Raw genomic sequence first — 24289 nt, 5'->3', positions numbered from 1 at the left:
CAAACGACACATGTAGGCATTATTAATTATATTCCCCAAGGTCCAACAGAATGGACCTGGTGCTGGTCGATAATTGTATTTGCGGCTGAAGGTCGGCAAAGTGCCCCAAGGACCCTTAGGCCTTGGCCGAAATAACTAAGTTCGCCTGTTGAGTTCCCCGGAAAATCCACACGACAGATCGGTGGCCCGATCTCCGGCACCAACCAACAAATTAACAATACCCAGGAAGTTAGCAGCATAGTGCCTAGGCCGTACATGATCTCCTCTAACAATGAGTATCTCCAGTTAGGGACAGAAAGTTTAGGCGATATGGCAATCCAGCGACCAGTTTTTTTACTGAGACGATTGAAGTAGATGGAAATAGGGCCTATGCTGGCTTTACAGGATGAAGATATATTCTACGGCATCTGAGCCATTTCAGCACTTGGCTAGTCACATAATCAAGCACCTAGGCAAGTACGACGAAGCAGCTCTAAAACTCGGCAAGATCATATGTATGCATGAATATCTTGCATCGATCAGAAAGACTCCGCCTGTATTTAAAAAGCAAATATTGAATGAATATCAATGTACCTATTTCGTAGACGTGATAAATACACTCGGCAAGCAAATGTACTATGAGCTGTGTTGGGACGGTCTGTACTGCACCTGGCTCTTGGGGGTCGTACGCAGTCCTGCTTAGCACTAGCTATTCCACGCCGTCACCCACGTCTGTCTTTCTTCAAAAGGCAGACAGCTATTCTGGCTTCGGTCTTCATTTAGAAGTTACAGATTAATACATCATATCTTCTTCCACTAAGGAATGTGCACTCCTGTTTGTGCTCCATAGTCCATCCTCGATGGAAGTCCTTCAGCTGCCTGTTCTCCATGTGGAAGCCCGCGTCAAGAGCAACAGAGAGGGAATCATTGTCCGCACAGATCTGGTACTGCACTTTCTGTACTTCTCATCAACTTGTCGAAATTCTAAGTCAGAGTAATCCCAGATTAGGGATGAGATCACACAGTGGTTGATTGACAATTTTGTTGTCCTATCTCTGGGACAGGTGATAAAATCTTTCGGTATGTCTAAAACAAGGAAAAGCTAAAGAACAGCGTCTGATACCAGCCTAGAGGGTCTGAAGGAGCCGCATGCACGGGCTCTAGAGTCGATACTCGTCACCGAGTGTACTGGCGGTGATCTCGAGTCCGGCGCATACCGTCTTCAAACCGTCGAACTAGACGTCCAAGCTTATCAACTTCGCACACAGCTTGATCAAGAGAGAAACCAACATACCTTGCACGAGGAGGAAATAGTGGATAATGTGGAGGATTCCGGAAAGACCAAAGTTTTGATATTACCAAGCACGGAATTGGATGGGCTTTGGGAGTCGTATGGCGATCCTGTTTTTTATGAAGCAGTGGTGACGAACTGACGACTATGAGCAGTCTGCAGTACGACCAGCCTCTACAGTCAACACTACTCCGCGCCATAACTCGAATGGGTGGGTAATCTTCGTTGATACTGCATCTTTAGGAACGCCATTTAACGGTCTCAGTGTCCTTCTCTGCTCGGAAGCTTGATAAATGGACGATCAATTGGAATAGATTAATCCTCCTTTGGGGTCCCCCGGGAACAGGGAAAACGAGCCTATGGTGGGTTAATCAAAGTATCAAGTTATGATCGTCGACTGACAGCATCAGCCGCGGCCTGTCCCAGAAGCTTGCCATACGCCTCGGAAAGCATTACCCACAGAGTAAGCTGGTTGAGATCAACGCCCACTCCCTCGGAAGCAAGTTTTTCGGTGAAAGTGGCAAGTTGGTCAGCAAAGCGTTCGAGAGTATTGAACTACTGCTTGAGGAGGAAGAAGATACTTTTGTCTGCGTGTTTGTAGACGAAATTGAGACCCTGGCAGCCCGAAGGGAACGCGCGCTGAGTAGCAAAGAGCCGTTTGATGCTGTTCGAGCAGTTAATGCCTTGCTCACAGGACTTGACCGGCTGAAGCAGCTGCACAATGTTGTCGTGATCTGTACGAGCAATTTGGTCACAGCTTTGGTAAGTGGTCATCACCCAGAGCCTTGTCGAGGAGATTTACTGAAGTTCGTTTAGGACCAGGCCTTCCTCGATCGCGTCGATATCAAGCAGTTCGTACCTCATTTATCAAACAGAACCATTTATGGGATCTATAAAGAGTGTCTGGAAGAACTAAGCCGGCGAGGCATTATCAAGGGTGCCTCGTTTGACGTTGTTCAAGTCAATCCCGAAGATCCACACACGGTCTTGCAATATGTGGAGCAGCCTGCAGAGTGTTTGATGCTACCATTGTTTGAAGAAATGCTTCTCAACTATCAGATCTTCCCGAACGCCATACCCAAGCAGCTTGCGGATGCCGCTTCCGCCAGTGTGGTGAGCGACACATTCCCAGTTGAATGAAATAGTGACAGACGCCTAATAACCATGTCGTAGGGACTTAGCGGTCGTACTATAAGAAGATTGCCCATTCTGTCTTTGGTGCTGCATTGCAGTAGCAGCAGGTGTCATATTCGAGCCGCACTTCAAGCATTGCAAAAGTGCATAGCGTCGGAGATCCAGGCCAAGACTGAGGCCATGTGACGAACCGCACACTTTCATACTACTACTCCGTACGGCAAACTACGGGACCGGAGGAGGATCGGATAACCTTGAGTGCCACAAAGTCACTGCGATTCGACGTGAAACGTATTCTCCAGATACTGTAATTGTATTATTGTAGAATATTTCTGCTAGAAAAGAGTTGACTGTGTGTGTTTCTAAATGGCTATGGTATTGCTCTATTGATCACTCAATTTTGTTGTTCCGAAAATTCGCGGTTTTCACCGAAGGCAGCTAGAGCCGGGGCGGCAGCCAATCAGCGCGAGGGTTTAGCCAATTCCAAACCCAAGAGAAACTTGACGGTTCGACAACCTCAACTTCACCTCCAAAAGCACATCTTCCTGTGCGCTGAGCCTATTCCCACCCCCCTCCCCTCCCCTCTCCACCGTCTGTGGCTATTGTGCCTTCCTCTTAGCCTATTGTTTGGAGGGTTCCAATTACCGTCAGTATGCTGGCACGTACTGTTTTGCGCAGCGTGCCCTCCCGGGGTATCGCCCGCCAGTCGTTGAGCAAGACCACCACGGTACGCATTATCCCGACACCTCACGCCCATTAAGCGGAGTCAATGAGGCCAATCGCTTGAGAAACGAACTTGGAGGCCTCGAGACGCATTGTTTGCTAACAGCCTACCCAGCGTGCGTCTTCCTCGACAGCCGGTGCCGAAGCCGCCAGTTCCCCCTTCCACCTCACACTCACTGCGTCCGTCGCAACCGCTGCCGCCATCGGTTCCGCCGCTTGGTACTACAGCCTCTATGGAAAGGAAGCTTTTGCTATGACACCCGCTGAGGAGGGGTGAGTGAACCGATTGCGATCAATTGGACGAATGGTCATTCGATTGGCCGTTTCCGTTGCTCCGATACCGAGTGTCAACCTTCGAGGCTGACGCATAAGATTATAGATTGCATCCTACCCAGTACCCCTGGGAGCACGCCAAGTGGAACAAGACCTTCGATCACGCCGCGTGAGTTTGCCCTGACTTGGAACCACTTTCGCTTCTAGCTCAAGACGAGAACGGTTTGCTCATCATATATTCTCCAGTCTCCGCCGTGGTTTCCAGGTCTACCGTGAGGTCTGCGCCAGCTGTCACTCTCTTACCCGTGTGCCCTGGCGTTCGTTCGTTGGTGTCATGCACACTGTCGACGAGATGAAGGCCTTCGCCGAAGAGAACGAATACGACACTGAGCCCAACGACCAAGGCGAGATCGAGAAGCGCCCTGGAAAGCTCTCTGACTACATCCCCCCTCCCTACAAGAACGAGGAGGCCGCTCGTGCCGCCAACGGTGGTGCTCTGCCCCCTGATCTCAGCTTGATCGTCAAGGGTCGTCACGGTGGCTGCAACTACATCTTCAGCCTTCTGACCGGTTACCCCGATGAGCCCCCTGCTGGTGCTCAGGTCGCCGAGGGCATGAACTTCAACCCTTACTTCCCCGGCACCGGTACGTTTCATGACCATACTTGATCTCACTCTCGACTAATCCGCATCTTAGGTATTGCCATGGCCCGTGTCCTGTTCGATGGTGTCGTTGAGTACGAGGATGGCACCCCTGCCACCACCTCCCAGATGGCCAAGGATGTCACTGAGTTCCTCAACTGGGCTGCGGAGCCTGAGATGGATGACCGTAAGAAGATGGGTGCCAAGGCCCTCGTCATCCTGACCGGTCTGTTTGCCCTGACCGTCTGGGTCAAGCGTTACAAGTGGGCCCCCATCAAGACGAGAAAGATCGTGTACAGCCCTCCCGTTCCCCGGCGCTAGAATGCTGCAGTGGACATGTATGAAATACCAAAAGTGAAGGCATAGACCGCGAATGGCGAGCCTAGAAAATCGTCCGGTTCGGGTCGTCGGCAGTCCTTCATACGTCGGTTTTTTGTCTATGCTTCTACTGCATGTTTGTTTGTTACAAGTTACTCAGGACTCCTGTATCTGTACCCTAGATATTTCTTCTCCTTTTGAAAATCTCGTTTGAAGATCCAAAGATGTCAATTCATTTTTCCTTTGTCATGTTAGAGCCTTCTTTCGTGCGCTTTGCGAGATTCAATTCTGCAAGATATAACATGCGCAGTATCCGAGTTTAGATCTACCCTGTTGGCACGGATGGCTTCGTGAACGGGTTAAGATGCATGTACTAGTCAATGAATTTACTCTCGTCTATCAATTGCTATGTATGAAAGTCGAACCTAATGACCAACCTGATGGACGGCGTAATCACGTCGTCTATGAGCGCGTATCTTCCATAGTTCGTTCCCCATCACCGAATATGGGCGCGAAAAAAAGGTCGTATGTACTCCACATTATATAGAACAATAGATTCGACCCCCACACGAGCCATGGCGGACTGCGACCATCGGGACCGGCCAGCAGTTTCGAGAGCGACAGAATAATAATGAGAGGGGGTATCCATGATGCAACGAATATGGCTTTGCCGATCGTCTGACGCACAGTTGTGATACGGTACGGCTGGAACTGGGAGAGGTACCTCCGATAGGCAAGCGGGAGGTTATGTTCGGCTGCACCGGTATTGATCAGATCGAGGTAGCGAGCGGACGGCTGGGCGTAGCAAGATTTAGGACGTCTGTATGGAGAGGGGAGCTTGTGATCTTTTGCAGTTAGGTGAGAAGGATCTGGGTCCTCATTCGGAGACAGAAGAGTGTGAGCTTTGAAGGGCTTGGTTTCAGGATGTTCGGGTATTGGGTCGGTCGGGCTGTGGGGTTTCGGAAAGGGATAGCAATCTACGACGATGTCCTTGTAACCGCCCCCGCCACCCTCCGTTGCTATTATTTTGGCATAATCGGTGATAGTCACTTCGTACACAACTCCGACGAGAGGCATAGATGTGGAGTCTTCCGATAGGAGGGTGGATTGCTCAAACGTATCCGCGTCCGCCGGGCTTTGGTTGTTTCCAACTTCTCCTGTCTCTGTCTCCTTTGATGGGTGCGCATGGCGCCGGGTTGCTGCAAAACATGGCTCCAAGTACGGAATCCCGGGCATGTCGAAGGTCAGTTGCAAGCTGGGAACGACGACATTGATCTGAGACAGAGGCCTGATCCCTCGCTTGCCTAGGAAGGTCTTCGCACACAAGTTCGAGCCATAGGCGAGGTACAGGACGGTCTTCTCGGGAGGTACAGTATCCTCGATCTGGTGACTTGTGACCTTCTCGGCGAGGTGTTCGTCTCTGTCAAGTGACTGATCCGCGATGGATTGTCGGCGTCTCCGAACGGGGGTCTTGGGAGGATGGCAATCGGTCTCCCGGTAAGAGATATCCTCGAGGCGAGCTGGACTGACAAGTTCCCATAGTCGCCGGAACGTTTGAAGGGCATTGAACTTGGAGGGTGACGTAGCCCCAGGGTCTGCTTCCCCGTCCGAAGTAGGAAGTTGTATGGTCATTTTCGCCAACAGATAATGCGCTAAGGCAGCCTCGCCTCTGTGGTCAGTTAGCTTCCTAATTGCGTCAGTTCATTCCACGATTGCGACAGCGAGTAAGGCTTCTTAAATGTCTTAGTTAGTTTACGTATGCTTACGATGCCTAGGCCAATCTCTGCTGAGCAATCAAGCGATGGGCTGCAGAATTGCAAAGAACCATCGGCATCCGGAGGAACCGGAAAGACCGTGCTCGGGACGGAGTGGCCAAACCTCCGTCGGAGGATTTAGCCTTCCATCAACCACTAGAATTAAAGCAACAGGAGCACGAAGCTGACGCAGGAATTCTTGACACGTTTGAGTTGGCGATGGCACCTCGCTAAGCTTTCTATGACACAGTACAGATAATCTTTCCCTTGGTCTGATTGCTTTCCATCAATTTATGCGCATCGATAATTTGCTCCATCGGAAAGACCTTCTCCACAAACACCTTGAAGCTTCCATCCTTGAACCTGGGTAGAGCATGCTCCACAAGGGTATCGCGTAGCTTCTTCTGGTATCGCTCATCTCTGCTCCTCAGAGTGCTGCCCTCAAATCGAAGCCTCTTGCGAAGAAATGGGGCAATGTTTACACCTTCAGGTAGCTTCACACCGCCCATAACAGCAAGATTGACAATGCGACCGTCTTTTGCAGCAGCATCCAGATTTCCTTGGAAGTAACTGGCGCCAATGAAATCGACAATGATGTTTACGCCCTCTCCATTGGTGGCTTTCTGGATTTCAGCGGACCAGTCCTGGGTGTGATAATTGAATCCAGCAGTCGCACCGAGCTTCTTGACGCAGAAGTCTATCTTTTCATCGGAGCCAGCGGTTACATAGATTGCCTTGGCTCCGTCTGCCTTTGCGAGCTGGATACCAGCAATAGAGACTGACGATGCGCCTGCATGCCACAGGACAGACTGACCCGGCTTGTACTCACCAACGAGATAGAGTGCCTGAGTCGCTGTGATCCATGTCTATTAATAGCGTAGAAGTTAGATGGACTCACTCAAAAGGGCGGGGATCGTGTAGAAGTCACCTCTGGAATGCCCGCAGCTTCCTCCCAAGATAATTCCGCAGGCTTGTGAATAAGCATATTAGTAGACACTGCAATGTACTGAGCATAAGCCCCTGTGCATCGAATCGTCAGCTGTGGTAAGACGAATAGCAGGCTTCGTGAGCTGACCTCCATAAGCCAGGCCGAAGACCTCATCTCCAACTTTGAAGTCCCCGCTGGCGTCTGGTCCCAGGTCCTCGATAGTCCCTGAGAATTCCACTCCCATGGTCTCTGGCGCCTGAGGCGGAAGCGGATACTGGCCCTCACGCTGAAGAAGATCCATCCGATTCAATCCGAATGCTTTGATCTTCACCAGCGCCTGGTTGCCATTGATAGGCGGAACCGGGATGTCATCGACGTAGAGGGCATCAGCAGAACCTTTGCCGCCTTTTACAGCTAATATTCTGTCAATAACAACTTCTAGACCAGATTCAAAAGCAGACAAGACTAAGACTGACCGACTGCTTTCATTGTCCTTGTTCCCGCCATTTCTCGAAACAGTGGTACCGAGCGAGCGTATCTTTCGCCGAAATCTGGATGTTGAAAGTTCAAATAAGCCTTCTTGACCAACTGATCTCGAAACTAGGGTCGAGCTGCAATATAGGTACAAAGTGACGTCTTAAAATCTAACTCTACGAGGCACGACCTCATCAAGCTCCGCATGCAACGTGATTGATAAGCATACACCGCAACCACCCCACTGTCGTCATTGGTCGGTGCGTCGTCCGAAATAACCAGAGGGTGTGGCCTTACTGCGAGTCCCAAGAAGAATGGAACCTATTGGTCGGATGGACGGTACCAAGGCGATTCACTCAAGCGACACAGCAATTCGTTAAAGTCACCGCTTATCGGACCTCAAATCAAGCATTTCGGCTGTCCAAAGGCCGAGGATGTTACCAATTTCGGCTCTGCCATCGACGTGAGGATAACTACGACAATATAACTCAACGGCACAGTCCACCCCACTTCATAAGCACTTGTCTGCGCTTGTCGGAAAGGTTGGACCATTCCAGATATCTGCTGTATGACTTCTCGAGTCTCAACAACCCTCTACCTCACTTCCGAGCCTCGGACACTGAGGGAAGCAGAAGACCATGCATCGCTTAGAGAAAGATATCAAATACGCGAGACATGACAACCTCTTTGTTTGCAAACCGTAGTTGTCAGCTGCATGGCTACTTCCTTCCAAGACATAAACAAACAAGGTTTGCTGATTCTCGCATTTGAGTTCGTTGGCCGCGCCCTTTCAGCGGCCACTGGTGTTGAAGCAGATTTCTCGATACTTTTATTATTGAGAGCTTTCTCTCGTATGTTCGCATTTCATGAGTGTCCTCTTGCTTTGTAGAAGCTTGGTATATGAGATATCAGATCTTAAACCAGCAGGTCCAGCAGGTTCGCTCTCTTGTAAGTTTCTCGCCTATCCCAAAGCAAGACCACCTAGAGATGAAGACTCATGGAAATGTCATCTTTTTTTTTGAAATAGTCAGCGCCATACATGTCTGGCACGACAGATAATCAACAGCAGATGTTCATTGAGGGTGAGTTGTGACTCGGACTTTCTGTACCTGAAGATCTTCTCGAGTCAACCTGTGCCGGGCAACTGCATACGTCTCCGTAGCTCCATTTACCTGGTAGTACGCAATAATCCGGATCCAAGGAAAACAAATATATATAATGGCCAAGAAAGGGAATCTCAAGCCATTCGATAAATAGGAAGCTCGGTTCAAAGAGCTGATTCTGGCCAAGCGTGTGCAGAAGACTGCTCAGAGTGAAGCCCCATCATGTGACGGGACACCTCCTTCTCTTCTCGTCCATTCAATTTTATTCTACCCTTAATGAACTGACATCGAGAACTGCATTTGGGCATCAAAGCCATGCCTAGAGCTGCGAAATGTCTTCTACATCGTCACAGGCAGTTCTCACAGACGAACAACTGGCTGGCTTTACCGAATTGGCGACAAGATTAGAGAGCATTTTCACCGGCGAGGCAAAAGGCGGAGAATTCGTGTCAGTTTTCGAGTCAACAGGGATGTATTTCTAATAAACTGACCTCGTGCAGTGTCCCTAGTTACTTGATCGACGGTTTTTTACGCATTGAAACGCCTATCCGCGCACAGCATCTTCAGAAGGTCATTGACGTTTTACACAGATACGAAGCTGATATAGTGCAATCGTTGAACACCACCTCTGTGCATTGTCTAGCATATTTACTTCTCAATTTGGACGTCGAGTCGGAGCAGGAAAATGGGCTGAACCTCTTGCTTGTCGGTTTGCCTGTACCTCTGAGTCGAGTCAGAGCACGACGAAGCTGATCTCTGCAGGACGAATCAATCTATGTCGTCAGGACAAAAAGGAAAAGGTCCGAAGTGGCACTGCTTCGTTTTCGAAATCAGCTGCAGCTCGTTCAACGCAAGCTGATTCAGACCCTATATGGCTTATTCATAGACGAAAAGCGAAACAAGCACATCCGACGACTGGTCCGTTATCACTGTCTGACTGCTTGAGCAAGTACTAAACCTTTTCAGGCGGGCAAATCCCTCGTGGAAATATGGCCTGGGACTAAGGATGTTAGGAATCTGCCTTTTGAAATCCAGGATGAGGATATAACTCAGTAAGCGAAAAAGTCGTCATGTACTCTTGGCCTTTCTAACTCCTAGGATTCCATAGACTTATCTCGATTATATTATACGAAAATGATGCCGTGACAAGATTCTTCGCGGGGGCCTTCATGCAGACACTTCACCTTTCCCAGAAAGACGTCGAGCGGCTCGGTCATGCGCGCGACTGTAAATTGCTGGATATGCTTTGCAGGAGCATGGTCGTTTTCCCAGAGGAACCGATCAAGTTCTTCCATCATTACGAGTGCGAAGTGCGACGTATACAGCCGGAACCTGATAAGCGCACTATACTTGTGCCATCTTGCGACCTTGTCCTGTCCGGCAATGGCGAGAACAGGCCATTAGCACAGGGATCCGAGGCACTCGGCGTAGTCAGCCCGGAGTCTTTGATATTCATACTCGCTGTAACTCGCCCATCTGGGGTGCTCTGTCAATTCATCGATGTCTCGATGCACTCTACTCTGGAGTCTCTGCGCACATCCAGGCAATCCACAGGTGGCGGAATGTCCCGCTTGATTTTACAATTTGATGTGGATGCTTCGCTATCAGTGAATGGGAAAAGACAAATCCCAGGAGAATCGACCCTTAGTTTATCATCGCGTTATGATTTGGCGGATTTGCATACGGTAATTGAGACGAATGGCAAGCTGATGAAAAGGCAAAGCACAGATTTGAGCACGCTGACCCGGATGTCATCATCCATTATAATATCGCTCGATACTGATGATGATGATGGCAGCGAATCATTTGACCATAGCCAGGCACTATTCGGAAATGAAGGCCCCGTGTATTGCCTTGGGTCGAATGGGAGTCAGCCTGAAAGTAAGTGCTGTGAATCACAAACGACGTCCGGCAGCCATGACCGTACCGTCTTGTCTCAACAATCTGAATCAGCGCGTGGAACCTCTGTCATGGGAGATAGCCTCCAGGCTTTGCGTCCGTTTAGATTCAACCATAATATTTCGAACCAGCACGGTCGCGAGAGGCCATCCGTCGCATTTGAACGGAAGTCACCAGGACGAAGTATGGTAGAAGAAGGTGGAAATCCTCTAGCCCTAAAGGAGCATTCTGATAACTCAGCCGAGAGCCCGCACAAAGGGCTCTCCGATTGCGCCATGGCAGAGACCGATACTGGCTCATGGAAGAAGAGCCCTCCACATGTCCACACCAGCCATTCTCATGCGCCTGAAGAAAATGATGCTGGCTGGCTACGCCCCCGAACAAGTAGACCGCGCTCCAGAAGGCACCAGCAGAAGAGAGAATTAACAAGTAGTAAAAGGGCTAGTGGCCTAATGCCTGACACCCAGGAATCCCTCATTTTTCCGATGCGGCATTCTACAAGGAAGGTCTACACTCATGTCAGAACTTCTGTTGACTGGGATGAAGACTTACGACCAAGCGATGAGCCTGAACAGCTCGAAAGCCGGAAAAGTATTGATGTCACATCCATTTCGTCTCCTTTTCCCGGAGAGAAATCTATTTTTGATCAGGCTTCCAGTAAAGGGACCAAAAGAAAGTCGAAGGGCAAGACATCGTCCAACAAGCGCAGAAAGACCTCCAGAAAGGTGGGTCTGGACAACAGAAAGGGCCAGCATGAGATTGAAGAAAGTAGTTTGGCGCAAGAATCAGAACTGGAAGGTACGGTGGATGCAACCCACATGCCTGAGGTGAACGCTAAAAGCGAAACTCCGAAAGGAAGTCGCACCAAGGCGGATAGAGCGTCTATGGACAACAGTGTTGAAGGGGGCCCTCCCCGACAGCTTGAAACTCTTACCGACGAGGCACCGGAGGCTGCACTGGTTGCCGTCACAGAGATATCGGGAGTCGAGCAAAGTATTGCATTCCTGATGGATCAGGCACAGGAGATAGGCTGCCCGCTCATTTCCGAGTCGTCCAGGGCTACAGGCGATCAACATGCAAGCCAAACCCCCAATTCGCAAATTCAGATGCCAAGTTCGGACCGTGAAGAGACACATATCATTTCCTATCCTGACTTCAAAGAGTTTGAGTTTGGAGGTAGAGGAACCGTCGTGGGTGGAAAGTTGGCTTTCGCCTTTCATCGTGGTTGCGCTTTTTACCTCCAGGGAGAGGAAAAGGAGGATGATTCCACTATCCGTGACGGAGTCACTGGATCAGTAGACAAAGAACACGATGAAAACCACGCAATGAGCGCTTCAGCATTACGGCATGAAGATTCCGAGACGCGTGTGGTCAAGGTGCAGCCCCAGGAGGCCATAGTGTCTCGGACGAACCGAACGACACATCTCTCTTCAAATGCCGAGCGAGCAGTAGTGGAGGGACAGACTAGCCAGGAATATCCTGGGAGTATACAGCAGATTTCATCAAAGAGGCTAACAAGCAGGAAAAGGAGGGCTGCCCAGACAGAGAAAGACAATGCATCGCGGAAGAAGAAAGCACAGACAAAGCTCTCAACGATGGCCAGAAGTGAAAAAAAAAGCCAGGCTGATGAGATTGAATGTCAATCCCAGGATATTCGTGGTCTACGGCAAAGCGAGCCTGGCTTATATGCTTTGAAAAAGGCAGACTTCGGGAATGGCAGAGCGCAAGTTTCGACTGGAGAAAGGAAAAAGGTCAGGTCTGGTTATCACAGTCTCAAGTTGATCCGCCAGAGACAGAAACCCGAAGAGGGAGATTCGTCAGATTCAGGCAGCCCGAAGATAATCTCTCATGGTAAGACCATTCCGAGGCTGACTCCCAGGAAGACCATAGTTGACAACAATGGGAGTCCCCGGCTGGTCTCACGACACATTGCTGGATCCCAATGCTCTACCCACGCAAACCTCGACTTTACGCAAGGATCCGGAGAACTGATGCGGGCAGGAATGAATTTGATTTCACAAGGATTTAGTGAATCTGGATACGAAGCGGATTTTGATGAGCGAACAGAAGAAATTCCCCTTGAGACACCTGAGGTCGCTTCGTTTCGTACGAAGATGGATGCTCATCGCGACAAATATGTTCCCAGAAACTGCGAAACAGCAACCCACGAGGAAGTTTCTGAGAATCCTGTGACTGGTTGCAGAGAAGGGTTGATGGTGTCAAAACTCGTAACCGCATCAGGGAAGGAGTTTACGATGCGCTCTTCATCGAAGCCACCCAAAAAGTCCGCAAGCAGGTTGGGCAGGTCAAATGCAGAAGCCGATGGAAGGACGCAGCTTTCATCGAAGGAAGAAGGGTGCTTCATTGATTCCAGCTGTGATCCAAGTGAAACGAGTCCAAGCAGCGAGGAGTTGCCTGGCCAGGCTGACTTAGCATCATCATTGCAGTCACTGCATGAGAGTGCCCGCGATATGCTACTGATTACAAACGAGGTATGTCAATGCCGTTGCACAATGCACGATGACTGCGTTATTGCTAATGCAGCGCAAAGCACCTACTGCACGGACTTGACAAGGAAAGGGCGGCCATCAACACATTCCTGAACTCATACCGGCAGCAATACAACCGAGTGCTAGACCAACTTGTCAAGAGGCAGGAAGAGCGGATCAAGCTATGTAAACAGCATATGAAAGCGATCAAAAGCCATCACTCAGCTCTTTGTCAGGAGTTAATCCATCGACTTCAGGAACATGAGCGGCGTTTACTGAAAGATCTCAGTGTGGAAGATTGACGGTCTAACGTTGAAAGAGGTTATAAAAGATTCATGATCAATTGCACACGCAGCTTGCATAATGATGGCAACCTCACAGGGGCCAGGCTTGGATCAAAGCGATTGAAGGGTCATATCATTGACCGTAGTGGACGTCGATGGTTCGGGTCAACAATCCTCTTGGCACCATGTGCTACGTATATTAGCGGTGTTCTATGTGGCATGGTATTGCAGGAAGACAAAATATGTGATGTACAGTACGGAGTACTTGAAGGTCGTCCTTGAGTCGTACCCAATTACCTACCAGAAGCAGCGAATGTGAAAGAGAAGAATGCACCAATGTCCAAAACTGCAGGCATCCCTTGACTCACCGAAGTCACGTGCATGGCGATCGGTGGCCGAAGTCGCAGCAGAACAAGCAAGGAAGGGCACCAAAAGACGTGGAAATTTTTTGAGTCATAGTGAAATCGGGGATTAAGCTGGTCTTCAAAATTGAGGCGGGCTCTTGTTTCTTTCAATTCACGTCTCAAATAACCTACGGTCGATCCGGACTGCTCCATCCCTCTATCCCTTTCCCTTTACCCCTCTCTTACTCACCATTATCATTATCAGTGTGAGACGCTTACTTTACCCCGCCACCCGCCATGTCTGTGAGTCGAAGTCCCAACCAAGCTTGTTGTCTCCTATGTAACGAGGAAGCTCATTCAGGCTTTATAGTTCTTCATCGACAACCCTAACGTAGGGAACAATGACCACCTCGAAGATTCGCGGAGTATGTTCCTTTTTTCTCCAATCTCCACGATGACCTTCATTGACGAGCTTTCTCGCGATGAATAGTTCGAGGATACAACCCCCTCACCCCTCCTAACCTCCTGCAACATGAAATCGCCATGACAGATAAGTCCAGGCAAACAGTACTGCAAGCTCGCCGAGATGCTGTTTCGATTGTCCATGGCACAGATACCGACAAGCAGCGTTTGCTGGTCGTTATCGGGCCATGCTCGATTCACGACCCCGACATGGCGCTCGAGTACTGCGATCGACTTCTGAAAATGAAGGAGAAATACAATGACGAATTGCTGATTGTGATGCGCGCCTACCTCGAGAAGCCCCGCACAACAGTTGGATGGAAGGGTCTCATCAACGATCCCGATATCGACAACAGCTTCAAGATCAACAAGGGTCTGCGCACCTCGCGCCAGCTCTTTGTCGATTTGACCAACAAGGGCATGCCCATTGCCAGTGAGATGCTGGATACCATTTCTCCTCAGTTCCTTGCCGATTGTCTCTCCGTCGGTGCGGTTGGCGCGCGGACAACCGAGTCGCAGGTCCACCGTGAATTGGCCTCCGGTCTTTCTTTCCCTGTCGGTTTCAAGAACGGTACCGATGGCTCGTTAGACGTTGCCGTGGACGCCATTGGCTCTGTCAAGCACCCTCACCACTTCCTTTCTGTCACAAAGCCTGGTGTTGCCGCCATTGTTGGCACCGTGGGCAATCCCGACTGCTTCGTCATCCTCCGTGGTGGAAAGAAGGGCCCCAACTACGACGCTCAGAGCATCGCCGAAGCCAAGGCTAAGTTGTCCTCTCAAGGTCTGCCTGCTCGTCTCATGGTCGACTGCAGCCATGGCAACTCGCAGAAGAATCACAAGAATCAGCCCAAGGTGGCTGCCGTTTTGGCCGAGCAGATTGCCGCGGGAGAGACCGCCATTATGGGTGTCATGATCGAAAGCAATATTAATGAGGGTAAGCTGCCGTTCACATAGTGTGAGACTTGGAACTTCCGTTCACTAACTCGTAACTTAGGTAACCAAAAGGTTCCTCCCGAGGGAAAGGCTGGTCTCAAGTACGGCGTCAGTATCACAGATGCTTGCATCAATTGGGAGGACTCGGAAGCTGTCCTCGAAACCCTCGCACAGGCCGTGCGTACCCGGAGAGAAAAGCTCGCTGTCAATGGCGCTTCTCACTAAATTTATGACCTTCTGCCTGTTTTCTTTTCTCATTGGCCCTCATTGGCCCTTTCTACAAAAGCATTAGATATATCGATGCGGGCGATGCTTGATGAAAATAGCGGTGTCCACAAAGTCTGTTTCGGGTTTACATACTGGAGATATTTAATTCAATTGGCGCTTTAAGGCCTTTTTCGTTATCCCTTCTGAAATACGATGAACGCTAGCTACTCAAGAGAGCTGCCATTCAATTCACAACTTGACAGCCTGCATTAGACCACAGAGGCTCCTTTGATCATTCACCTTCAAATCCTCTACTGGCTAGAGTACAGGAATGACATTTTTCTTGACTTTCTATCCACTATCGCTGCTATCACTTCACAGAGGTCATCCGTACAAAATGAGCACCCAAGCCCAATATTGAGGATCGACTGACGCTATCCGCTGAATATCAGGAAAGCCAGCATGCTCATCTAGCCGGGACGTTATGCCGTAGTCTAGCAGTCAAAAGGACATTGGGACCAGCGCATGAAAAGCCGCCCTCTATTTCATGGCCCCTTTGGACCGGTTTGGAAGACTTCGGCCTCCGATCGAATCGCTTCCCTCCATTCGGATGCCGATTATAGCCCGCCATCTAATTGGCGTCAGGAGGATGCCGACGCAGCAAACCCCAGGCCTTGAGATTATTAGACATATTCCACCACATTGCCGTAGGATCTACTTTACGGGGCAAGAAAAGTAGGACTAGCAACAGAGACGACATGGATTGAGATGAACTCTAGGAGCATTTTGTTGTTTGAGTTACGAGGGCCTTCGTTGGTGACATACTCTTGGACTTTAACAGGTAATCCAAAGTATTATTGCTAACTAAGCCTGAAGTCGAGTGATATAGACGGGTATAGATAATAGACCAAATGCATGCGCCGCGCTATGTTGTTTCCACAAAACATAAAATCAATCCACCGCTGAACGCTCTTCTATGCCAACATCTCAAGCACAAGCACCGTCCACCCAGGTACCCTCGCGCTGGCCCAACTCAGGGATCTTGAAATCCACGATGCACGCAGCAAAGGACGGGCGGCGTGCAGCATGGCTGGGAAACGCTGGGGGTAGGGCATTGTTCGTAGGAACGTATCCCTCATGTAAGAACCGTGGTAACCGACAAATGGCAGACTGCTGACCACCAAATTCCTCCAGAGAATCAGATGATTTGCGTTTGCGCGAGGATTCTGAAGTCAACAACCTGGAGTCGGTCCTGCCCACCCATTGAGCCGAGGCGATATTGCCATCAGCATCAATGGTTAATGACTTACAAGGAATGCTGGAACTCTGCTGATTGCTTGAGCTAAGGGTGTCGATGTCGATGATGTTCGTTTCACCATTAGCACCAAAGGCCCAGACTCGCGCACCCCCAGAAGCAGACTGAAGAGCCAGTTCAACCACGTTTTCCATACGCGCAATCTCCTTGCCATAGATCTTGAACGGCCACATCATCACTGTTGGTCGCCAGCTGACACTGAGAAGGAACTCCCAGTCACCGCTCTGGTCTTGCACAAGACTGTCCCGTCGCTTTGCTGACCGCGAATTGTCGAGGAAAAAGTCCCTTGCTAGATCACTGTCTCCCATGACACCGTCACCTTGTCTCTCGCGCTCTTTCCGGATGACGTTGTACACATCTACCGGTACCGAATATAGTACGATCCTATCGCCATACGCAGCGACCACGCGCAATCCCCAGTCCAGATTCCATCCTGAAGCGAAGACTGTAGGAGCCAAATCATTCTTAGAAACATTCAAGGAATCCTTCTCAAACGGTGGCACACAGACAAGTGCTTGTGTTAAGCTTGTCGGTCCACCGATAGGCGCGTCAGAGCCGATACAGAGTAGACCTGTGCGGGGCTCAATGAACAGGATATGCAATCCATCGTTGATTGGGATAGCTCGATAATGGTGACAATGGGTTGCCCTCACAACACTCAGACCGTTGTTGTTTGAAGGAGTCCATCGAGTAAGTGATTGTACGTCAGTCAGAAGGTGAAACTGACAAGGGGCACGCCTTTCCCCGTACGACACTTTGTGGCACTCGCAACCTGGCATCCCTGGTCCAGCCAGTGACGAGATGAGCCGCATTTCCATGGGTGTTTCCGGCCGATGGGGAAGGAAGTGTAGTATCTCCGATGGTTGCGACATGGGAAACAGCTTTCGCTGGTTCTCTTTTGTCTTCTCGTCAACCCAATGTAGCTCGATGCCAGCACCGGAGCCAAAAGCAACGCATCGACGGCCCGGACAGATCGAGACGCTCCGGGGAGGATCTTCTGGGGAGCAGATATCGCGGAAATAGTGGATAAATGATGGATCCAAAGACTGCATAACTTCTGGTCGCGTAGAGGAACGCTCATCCGATGCATTCAAGTCACAAATAAATCCCAGACGGTCACGTAGCAATGCCGCTATCACAATCTTCGGAGTACTGGTGTCGACGCTAGCCGATATTACCTCAATAGGACAGATGATGCTGGTAATTGGAGCAATATCCAAATCCGTCAAAATGTCCATTGTTGTAGACACATCGCTCCCAGATTTCCGCGCGAGTAGCTGATACACGTATATCATGCGGCCGGAGGTAACAAGTAGATAGTTGGCACACTTGCTGACATGGAATCTCGACGTGACCAGAGTTCTCGAATCAGGGTTCATGACACTGCCAGCAACCGCATGGGATGCAGAAACCCGGTGTTTCAGGAGAGACTGCCCCTGAGAAAGTTGAGAGAAATCGACGACCCCCGTCGTCAAAAAGCCAGCTCTTTCCACATTAGACTTGCGACCAGACAAGATACATTCAGTGGCAAATCTCCTGCTCATTCTCCACACCAGACTCTGCTCGCTTGCAGAAGGATCAACGCGGTAATTGTGGCAGTCCCGTTTCCAGGCATCCCACCATCCTGCCCGCTTCAGCATGCTCTCCAGCAAGTTCCTGTCGAGACTGGCACGCATCCATTGAGAACACGTTCGTCGAGCATTGTCGAAATCTCGCGGATTAAGCAAATAAAAGATTTGCAGCAGAATCTCTGGCGGCGTAATGTTTGCTGCAGGTCGGGAGAGCATTGTTGACGCCATTCTGCCCTAGATTCAGATACGGCTCCTGCAGCGGCTACGCTTGGAGGCGCGATAGACCGTTCTCTCTTGATTCTGACCCGAGCAGGGACGAGCGATTAAAGCGGTGGGGTGCTAGAGCCCCGGCCTGACTTCTCACGACTCCTGAGCTGGAGTCGTCAGCAGCGTTTTGGCTGATCGCAATTCAATTGCTGATATAAGATTTGTCAAGCGAGGCTTCACAGCTGTCGCATCCGAGAGGCAATTAGCACAAGTGCCCTACGAGTGCAAAAGGGCTGCTTCATAAAAGGCTGGACGTAGGAAGCTCGGTACCCTTTCCACTTAGGCTAACCTGCCACAGCCGCCCTATCTCAGAATGTTCAGCAAACGTTGGCCTTCCAGCAGGTGGCGACAGGACGAAGTTGTTAACGCAACCGGAGACCTGCAGAACTTGAATAGGCAGGCCAATGCTCTATACAATTGCGAACAGGCTGGTTGTCGAGCAGAAGAAGTTCAGATAAGAGCTGAGTATAAGAGGCAAATCCAAAATATCTGCATAAACGCGCTAGATAATTTCTATTGTTCGCCCCCAAGGACCATGGATGGGCATAAATATTTCCCGAGGGAACCATTCTGACGTCGGCGCTAGGTCTCCAGAACACCCACAAGCAATGGACTTATTGCGTGTCTAGATAGTCATCATCGTAGAGAGCCAACCTTGTTTGAAATGCTGGAGAAGTGGAGTACCGAGTGTGAGATAACCCGGATAGTGGAGCCAGTCAAGTCAGTCCATGATTACCCTCCATTGGCGAGAACGGGAACTAAAATTCTGCGTAATCGGGTCATGGACTTGGGTGGCATCCGCTCATCCCAGGAAAGCATTGGATGAATCATGGAAGAGCTCTCTGGGGCGAATTCAGTACCGCACTCGGCAAACGTCAAAACTCAGATAGATGGTAAGGCCAACTGGAAGGCTAGGACGACCCAAGGGCGGGTCTCCTAGAAGGCAAAAATAGGGCAGCTTAGTTCACCTCTTACTAATAATCCGCATCGCCGTACCTGCACGCATCTAATTCAATTCCTGAAATCTCATCTAATCAGCTTACCTGACCGGCAAAACTAATTGATGGAGAGTACTCCGTGCCATCTTGGATGAGTCGGCAACGGCGACGATTCGCTGCTGTGCTTCCGATGAGCCAATAACTGGTTCAGGGACCAAGAATTAATCTCAAGATGGCAAATCGATGCCTGACCACCTCAGAATGCGATCAAACTGCGGGAATTAGCCGAGGAATACGCAGCGTAGAGTTGAACGGACGCATGCGCGTCGGGAAGGTATGAGGCTTGTCGAAGTGAAGACAACAATAATCCAGAACGAGTTCGTCTAGACACTATCCCGAGACCCCGGCGCCATTGTTGATCACTTGATCACATTTGGCATATTCTAGAACATAGTCAATATATTCCATTCCCATAGCACACTCACACTCACACTTATCAGCAGAAGGTCGGAAACAATATTGCTGCTATAATGGTCCTATATTATGCATGCTGCAGCGATGATTCTGGAATCTCATGCGGCTTGTCCACGTGCTCTCCCTCAGCTGCGTAGCCTGGGACTTCAGGTTACAACATCGGCCAAGTAGGTACATACTCCGTAGAGATGTGAGCAATGCGAGACTGAAACTCAATTCCACTCATTCAGCCATGCATAAGCCAATAGCTACGTTCTTCTGTATTATCAAATTGAATTATGCTCTCCTCGGTTATCTCGACCCTCTCAGGCTAGACGATATGTACTCTAGCAAACGTAGGCCCGCGGCTGATACCGGAATATTGCAAGAACATACTGGCGTCTAGACTCCCTCCTCATCGTGTAGCATAACGATATCAGAAACTCGGACCATCCTATTCCTACCTGTTCCACTCGCTGCGCAGGAAGGCATCTTCGCTCAATGGAAGTTGGAATAGTAGAAGCCAAAGGAATGCGATGATTGACCATAGTTCACTACCTGCATTGCCTAAGATTCTCCTTAAGATAGTCAGAAGCCATGTCTCAACTCGAAGAGAGTAGGTGCATGTGGCAGTGCCGAATCCTCCTACAAGCCTTTACACTGCATACCTAGCTCTTGACATGGGTCCGAGTGGTAATGTTACATCTAGCCTAAATGGCTATTCTGGAAACTTCTGATGGAAGAGTAACAGACAGCGTGATGGGACTCAACTGAAATGGTCTAAGAACCATCATATATGTAAAGATAAGAGTAGGTGATAGGAGCATGTGGTCAACATGAACGAACAATGACTAGTACAGTACAGTTGTCTAGATAATGTGCATAAAGAGTGAATCGCTGCAGTCCGAACAGCTGGATTGAAAACCAGGAAACGCAATATTGAAGCATGGGTCTTGCATAAAGAGTGAAATCCAAAGAGCCACCAGAAATCATTAGAGAGTCCATAATCTCACAGAAAGGTATCGCGGTCATTCATCATGAATTCATGAAGGTTGCAACAAAACCAGGAATGTGCTGGGTTAATAAGGCGAGCATTACATATGGTATGGTATGGCATCTATAAGTGCAAGAAAAGAAACGAAGCTGGGCAGTTTGGCTGCTTAGATGATTCGATGAAAGTTCTAGTCGAGCTCGAAGGCTAGACTTTGTTGACTGGGTTAGACCGCGGAGCCATTGCCGTTCCGTGTCTCATGCACGTCAAAAGCCCCCTGATATTCACGAGCTGCGGGATGTCCTGGGAGCCACGCATCATCTAGAGGTAAAATGAGACTCGGATTGACATACTTCTTCAATCTCAGGCCGAGCTGTTGTCCGCCGATCTGTATAGGAAGAGCGTCACGTTCAAGTCCAGAAGGAGGCGAGAAGGTTGACGACGGGGAAGGCGAGATTTCTCCGCCCCCGGGACGATTACGGTCGATGCTCTTCAATGCAATGAACTTCATCAGGGGCTCGTAGTGCTGCGCAAAAAAGTAGCTGAACCAGAGCGTCGCCCCAAGAAGGGGTACGAGCAGCAACGACCGAGTTATCGCTCTGCGCAGAGCGAGTACGCCGATCACGGCCAGCTGGAAGACGATCAAGCCCAAAAACACTCGACTGCAGATCATCGGCCAAGCTCGTCCGGTAGAGTGTTGCTGGTGATCCATAGCGTACAGCAGCTGGTATTTGTAAATGAATTTGCCAATAGTAAAGTAGACCAGCCCGAAAAGGCAGATCAGCCACGAGCTCGGGAAAACACTATACACCACGCAAATAATCAAAATGAGGATTGTCTGCGGAATGGAGTACCCATAGCTGAACGTTGGGGGCGTTTGCAGCTCAGCATAATCGCGCGGTGTTTTGGCACTGAGGAAGAAGAAGGGATATAATGCAACACTTCCAAACTCTAGGAGCCGGAAAGGAAAAAGTCCCAGACCTTGTAGAATGATTAAGTTGATGTAAAAAGGTGCGAAAGACTCAAGAGACCTGGCCAAAGCAAATGCGATGGCGGTTGCATCTTTGAAAGCGTCTCGAAGCGTTTCCCAAAACTGGTAGAATGTTGTCGCCGTACCGAAAACAGTGAAAATTAGGAAGAGGTTGAAGAATGAGAAGAAGAAGTTCTTCGATATGACAGAGAGCTCGATATCGCCCCGCGACATCATACCCTGCTGGTTCGAGAGCCCTGTAAAATGGTCAGTTAATCAGGTACTCAGCGGCCAAGGAAAGAGTAAACATACAATTGTATAGGTAAGGGACAGCAACCGTCAACAGCGAGAGGACCAAGGTTGGAAGACCTGTCTGCACCAGCGAACTCAAAATAGGGTTTCGAGCCAGGACCTCAGCAAGCTGAGGAAAAACCTTATCCAATGTCTCGAGTTCCAGCAGATAAGCGACGGGAATCAAAAGCACCGACCAGAAAACAGTTAGAAAACTAATGACCCCTGTAACGAACCACGACTGCATCATCCGTCTGGAGCGAGAAACATAGGTGTTCTTCCACACAACGTCCGCTGGGGCTGGTGCCAGTCTTGCGAACAATTGCATGGGATGCGGATCGAGAATCGCTTGAACGACCATCTGAGATGAAGCGATAGATTCCATGGTCACGAAGGCCATTTCCGTGGGCGGGTATTCCTTTTCACGAGCAGCCTGGATCTTCTCGTCTATCCTTCGAAGTTTCTCCTCGTAGTAATCAATCGCGTCGACGTTCCTGTACCTCAACTTCAGTGGCCCGTACCGAAGTCGGATTGTTGGCCGCTTCTGGACATGTTCAGAGATATGGGCCCTCCCACTTTCCGAAAGAAGCTGCGTGTGCTCGCTATCTCCATCTGACAACAGACTGGAACCTCGAGGTTGCTGACGCGTCAAAGAAATCGAGTTCTCGGAGTGTTTCGGCCGTTTGTACCCCAAATGTTTAGTCCAGGCCCATTCTAAATTTCGCAAGATCTTTAAGCGTTCATCGATCAATTGATCAAGCTCGCGCCAGTCACGGCACAAAGTGACACTCTCCACGTTCCCAACTCGCAACCCTTCCATGAATTCCTTGATCTTCTCTTCAGCTGCCAGTTCCTTGGGTATGCCTGAAAGACGGATAGTGCGATCCGTTGTACTGGTCTGACTGCCAAGATAGTTTTGTCGGATGCTGATGATCTTGGTCGTCTCCCGCAGGAGCATGTATATCGCCAGACCGCTGAAGACATACGTGAAGACCACATACATCCACAAATAGTTCGGGTCCGATATCAACTTCTTTTTTCCGTCCTTCCCGTCATCGACATCGTCGTGATCCCAATCGGGCATGCCATATTTGCCGGTATACTTGAAATGCACTGGGCCGATAATAAGGACAGCGAACACGAAGACAACACTAAGGAACCGGATTGCGAATTTGAAGAACGAGAGGAACTATCTCGGCGGTCCTCCGTTAGCCATAAACACATGTACTCAAAACCAGTAGCGCACTTACGACGAACGCATCCAGTCCCGCAGAATTGAGTACTTGTTCGTCCGTTATCCGAAACAGAACCGGCATCCAGCCAAAGAAGGTGTCAGGGAGTTCGGGTAAGTAAGAAGCAGCGCACCGCTGTCGTCTCCGTGCAGCATACAGCTCCCTCCACTTCGGCCGTAAGATCTGTTCGCAATGCTCTGTTAGTAAGTAATTTGGACGTAAAGAAGAATTCAACATACACAAAATGACATGAACGCGCTGAGCCCTAGCACCAGACTTATCACAAGCTGAGTGTATGTATCCCGCTGGTTCTTCGTCTGATCTGTCCATTTCCGCCCATGGTCCCCGGTGTCAACAGCTGCTGCTGCCGCGACCGTTCCCAGAGCCGTCACAGCGGACTCTGTGAGAGACATGGCTCTCAAAATGCACCAAGCGTGTGCTGAATTTATGTGTCGATCGTGGCGTTCACGTATACATACGGCACGCGGTTGTGTCCCAGCGGAAGTGGTTCGGGCAAAAAGGCTGACGTCAGGGGTGGAGTTTCGTATAGAGCACGATGTTGCGGTTTCGCTAGGGATGCAATCGCTCTGCAGAGAATCAATGAAGGTCAAGAAATGCTGAGGAATAGTCGCCCGTGTCTTAGCTGCCGGGTCGAGGATTCTTTGAGAGTTTGGACCGTGTTGGGCTTCTTTCTCTAAGCTCAAACAAAGCCATCGCCAAAGTTGTACTAGTGGGGATGATGAGTTGTGTAGACTACTTAGTCAGCAGATGGTCTTTGTAACTTAGCAAGTACTAACTCCGTATGCACATAAATAAGGCCTAACTTTAGTCCAATGAGATAAGTCGCGTAGATTTGAGACTACTTTATAAATGGAGTAGCGGAGTATACGGATATCATAGGTTTGGTCTACTTCTAATATGCAAACGTTATATCCAATTCTCTTCAACAATCATCGAAGTTGAAAGCTTCCTTCACGAAATGTCTCAAGAATGTCTGGAGGCGTCATAATATAGGTCAAGTAAGCA

The 24289-nt window shown here is 49.7% G+C and overlaps 7 protein-coding genes across 7 annotated transcripts; 3 read left to right on the top strand and 4 right to left on the bottom strand.

The window, feature by feature from the left end:
- Positions 1-839: 839 nt before the first annotated feature.
- Positions 840-2410, top strand: ALT_8899 (putative pachytene checkpoint component Pch2; the record flags this gene model as incomplete). The annotated part of the gene is made up of 7 exons (XM_033558679.2): positions 840-923; positions 984-1059; positions 1111-1369; positions 1426-1481; positions 1536-1632; positions 1681-2032; positions 2087-2410. The coding sequence occupies 7 exons, from the start codon at positions 840-842 to the stop codon at positions 2408-2410; spliced, it is 1248 nt and encodes a 415-aa protein (XP_033414570.2).
- A 646-nt stretch (positions 2411-3056) lies between these two features.
- Positions 3057-4361, top strand: ALT_8898 (ubiquinol--cytochrome-c reductase catalytic subunit CYT1; the record flags this gene model as incomplete). The annotated part of the gene is made up of 5 exons (XM_033558678.2): positions 3057-3131; positions 3243-3400; positions 3507-3569; positions 3647-4044; positions 4096-4361. The coding sequence occupies 5 exons, from the start codon at positions 3057-3059 to the stop codon at positions 4359-4361; spliced, it is 960 nt and encodes a 319-aa protein (XP_033414569.1).
- A 459-nt stretch (positions 4362-4820) lies between these two features.
- On the bottom strand, positions 4821-5990 carry ALT_8897 (uncharacterized protein; the record flags this gene model as incomplete). Its single annotated transcript, XM_033558677.1, has 1 exon — positions 4821-5990. The coding sequence occupies one exon, from the start codon at positions 5988-5990 to the stop codon at positions 4821-4823; it is 1170 nt and encodes a 389-aa protein (XP_033414568.1).
- Positions 5991-6351: 361 nt separating this feature from the next.
- Positions 6352-7547, bottom strand: ALT_8896 (NAD(P)H-quinone oxidoreductase; the record flags this gene model as incomplete). The annotated part of the gene is made up of 4 exons (XM_033558676.2): positions 6352-6978; positions 7041-7132; positions 7188-7454; positions 7517-7547. The coding sequence occupies 4 exons, from the start codon at positions 7545-7547 to the stop codon at positions 6352-6354; spliced, it is 1017 nt and encodes a 338-aa protein (XP_033414567.2).
- Positions 7548-8949: 1402 nt separating this feature from the next.
- ALT_8895 (3-deoxy-7-phosphoheptulonate synthase) lies at positions 8950-15253 on the top strand (the record flags this gene model as incomplete). The annotated part of the gene is made up of 9 exons (XM_033558675.2): positions 8950-9065; positions 9118-9322; positions 9380-9535; positions 9584-9669; positions 9726-13008; positions 13068-13191; positions 14029-14058; positions 14124-15029; positions 15090-15253. The coding sequence occupies 9 exons, from the start codon at positions 8950-8952 to the stop codon at positions 15251-15253; spliced, it is 5070 nt and encodes a 1689-aa protein (XP_033414566.2).
- Positions 15254-16222: 969 nt separating this feature from the next.
- ALT_8894 (F-box protein) lies at positions 16223-18349 on the bottom strand (the record flags this gene model as incomplete). The annotated part of the gene is made up of 1 exon (XM_033558673.2): positions 16223-18349. One exon carries the CDS (start codon positions 18347-18349, stop codon positions 16223-16225), a length of 2127 nt encoding a protein of 708 aa, XP_033414564.1.
- A 2647-nt stretch (positions 18350-20996) lies between these two features.
- On the bottom strand, positions 20997-23676 carry ALT_8893 (putative DUF221 domain protein; the record flags this gene model as incomplete). The annotated part of the gene is made up of 4 exons (XM_033558672.1): positions 20997-21997; positions 22053-23220; positions 23282-23446; positions 23503-23676. 4 exons carry the CDS (start codon positions 23674-23676, stop codon positions 20997-20999), a joined length of 2508 nt encoding a protein of 835 aa, XP_033414563.1.
- Between the last annotated feature and the right edge of the window lie 613 nt (positions 23677-24289).

Source organism: Aspergillus lentulus (assembly GCF_001445615.1).
Source record: "Aspergillus lentulus DNA, contig: Alt16, strain: IFM 54703, whole genome shotgun sequence".
Classification (NCBI taxonomy): domain Eukaryota; kingdom Fungi; phylum Ascomycota; class Eurotiomycetes; order Eurotiales; family Aspergillaceae; genus Aspergillus; species Aspergillus lentulus.
Note: the sequence above shows the minus strand (reverse complement) of the source record. Positions and strands in the feature narration are given on the sequence as shown.